The 1,805-nt window shown below is 30.1% G+C and overlaps 1 protein-coding gene across 2 annotated transcripts in view; it reads right to left on the bottom strand.

The window, feature by feature from the left end:
- Positions 1-1,805, bottom strand: part of LOC100180152 (diphthine--ammonia ligase) — an 8,362-nt gene that overhangs the window by 5,560 nt on the left and 997 nt on the right. The window contains exons 1-5 of one of the 2 annotated variants that reach the window (XM_009860080.3): positions 1,556-1,689; positions 1,138-1,229; positions 848-935; positions 544-640; positions 240-380 (exon numbers count right to left, since the gene is read on the bottom strand). In XM_009860080.3, the coding sequence (XP_009858382.1) occupies positions 240-380; positions 544-640; positions 848-935; positions 1,138-1,229; positions 1,556-1,578 (441 nt within the window). In that variant the 5' untranslated portion in view covers positions 1,579-1,689. Of the gene's footprint in view, positions 1-239; positions 381-543; positions 641-847; positions 936-1,137; positions 1,230-1,555; positions 1,690-1,805 lie in introns of those variants that run through there. The other variant, XM_026834367.1, reaches the window with a different exon arrangement.

The raw sequence follows: 1,805 nt of genomic DNA, 5'->3' as shown, positions 1-1,805 counted from the left end.
AGGCAAATTATAAATCTAGACTTTCTATTTTTTAGTTTTAGTATATTGGTAACATATTATGTCCTAAAAGGCGCCCTGAATGGGACCTAGAAATACAATTGCCAGAGCACTGAAATTAGTTTGTTTAAACTCTAAACAATAGCCATTTCAGAAAGAACAAACTATATATATATGTAGAATAAGCTTAAAAAAGTATACAATATCTTATATATATTAGAAAAACATAAAATTTTACAAACCTCAAGTAATTCACTTTGTTCTCTTCTCCATAAATAAGCAAGACACGTTAACCCAAGTCTCCCACATACATTCTCAACTCTTAACCTTTGATAATCGGATAAAATTGCACCGCATGAAACTGCTTCATACTCAAGTTCACTCTAAGTAGAAACAGAAAAATACTTTTTTTCATTTTTAAAAATAATTTCGAAAATACTTGATGTCCGACTTGAATAATATACCGCATTCTCACTTGCGACTTACAACGCATTCGACTTTGTGGGTGATTATTTAATAAACACACCTGCATCCCCTCATATTTACCTGAATATGTTTTAGAAGTAAATACAAATCTTCCACCTCGTCCCCATCAACTTGGTCGTAATTTAAGTTCGTGGATTTTGAAGCTCCGGCGATTTCCCTAACCCGAGAACATTAACATAAACATAACATTTCATTTAAAAATTTTCTTGTATTTTTTACTTATATTTACCCGAAAATTTACTTTACTTGCAAAAGTAGTTCATGTTTATATGTTTAACAGATCACGAATCAACAAGATCCGATTTATAACACTTAATGTTTTAACAAATATTCTTAGTCTTCTTAAACTCTATCTAATAAATACCTCATATACAGTGGTAGATCCATAGCTTCTGCATAATATTCAATTGCTTCGTGACCAACAGTCTGGTACATATAACTATCCAACTCATCTGAAAATAACTAAGTAATAGTAGCAGCTAGTAATAATAACATTGCAATTACACCTTTTTTTATGCATACCATTAATGAAACATGAACTAGCACACACATGTTAAAACTTTCTAAGTCGACCTACCCTGTGAGGATAAATATGATACATTTGTTTACCCAATACATTTTAAATCAAAAAGTAATGCTATCCATCATTCCCACCTTTTCCGACAGGTTGTAAGTTTGCCAATCCAACAATTGAATGTCCCATATCTACACACTGCATCATGTTGTAACAACTATCCTTGCCTCCACTGTAAAAATATTATTTAAATGAAACATTCTGCACAATGTATATAATAATACTGCATGAAACAAAAATTGTACGGAACAATCGGAAAGAACTGTTACTGAGCTCTGACACTTTAAATACCAATACTATAAACACTAGTGAAGAAGTTCTATTGCAATCAAGATCAAACAGTAAAGATAATAATTTCCTGTACTGAAAATATGCTTCATTATTATGGCGGTAAATTTACTAACAAAAACATGATACGTAATAAGCCAATGTTACTTGTACAGTATTAAATTAACATATAAAAGTTAGGAAATATATTTTTATTCTTTATTTTCTTACCTTATTAAAGCGATGACTTTCATATCGTGTTAATTTTATTCCAAAACGAACCAGGAAATTAAAAACAAAAATTAAGATTTCTGAAACGTGAATTTTATTAACGGGGATTTCCCTAGTTAGTGCAAACAAAAGAAAAATATTTGTAATTTATTTATTTCTGGGGTGTGTATTAAAAGCAGGTTTTATTTTGTGGAATTTTTTATGTGTTTATCGTCATTTTTAATGTATGGCTTACAATAAACATCTGGGA

The sequence above is a fragment of the Ciona intestinalis genome, chromosome 4, assembly GCF_000224145.3.
Source record: "Ciona intestinalis chromosome 4, KH, whole genome shotgun sequence".
In the NCBI taxonomy this organism is placed as follows: domain Eukaryota; kingdom Metazoa; phylum Chordata; class Ascidiacea; order Phlebobranchia; family Cionidae; genus Ciona; species Ciona intestinalis.
Note: the sequence above shows the minus strand (reverse complement) of the source record. Positions and strands in the feature narration are given on the sequence as shown.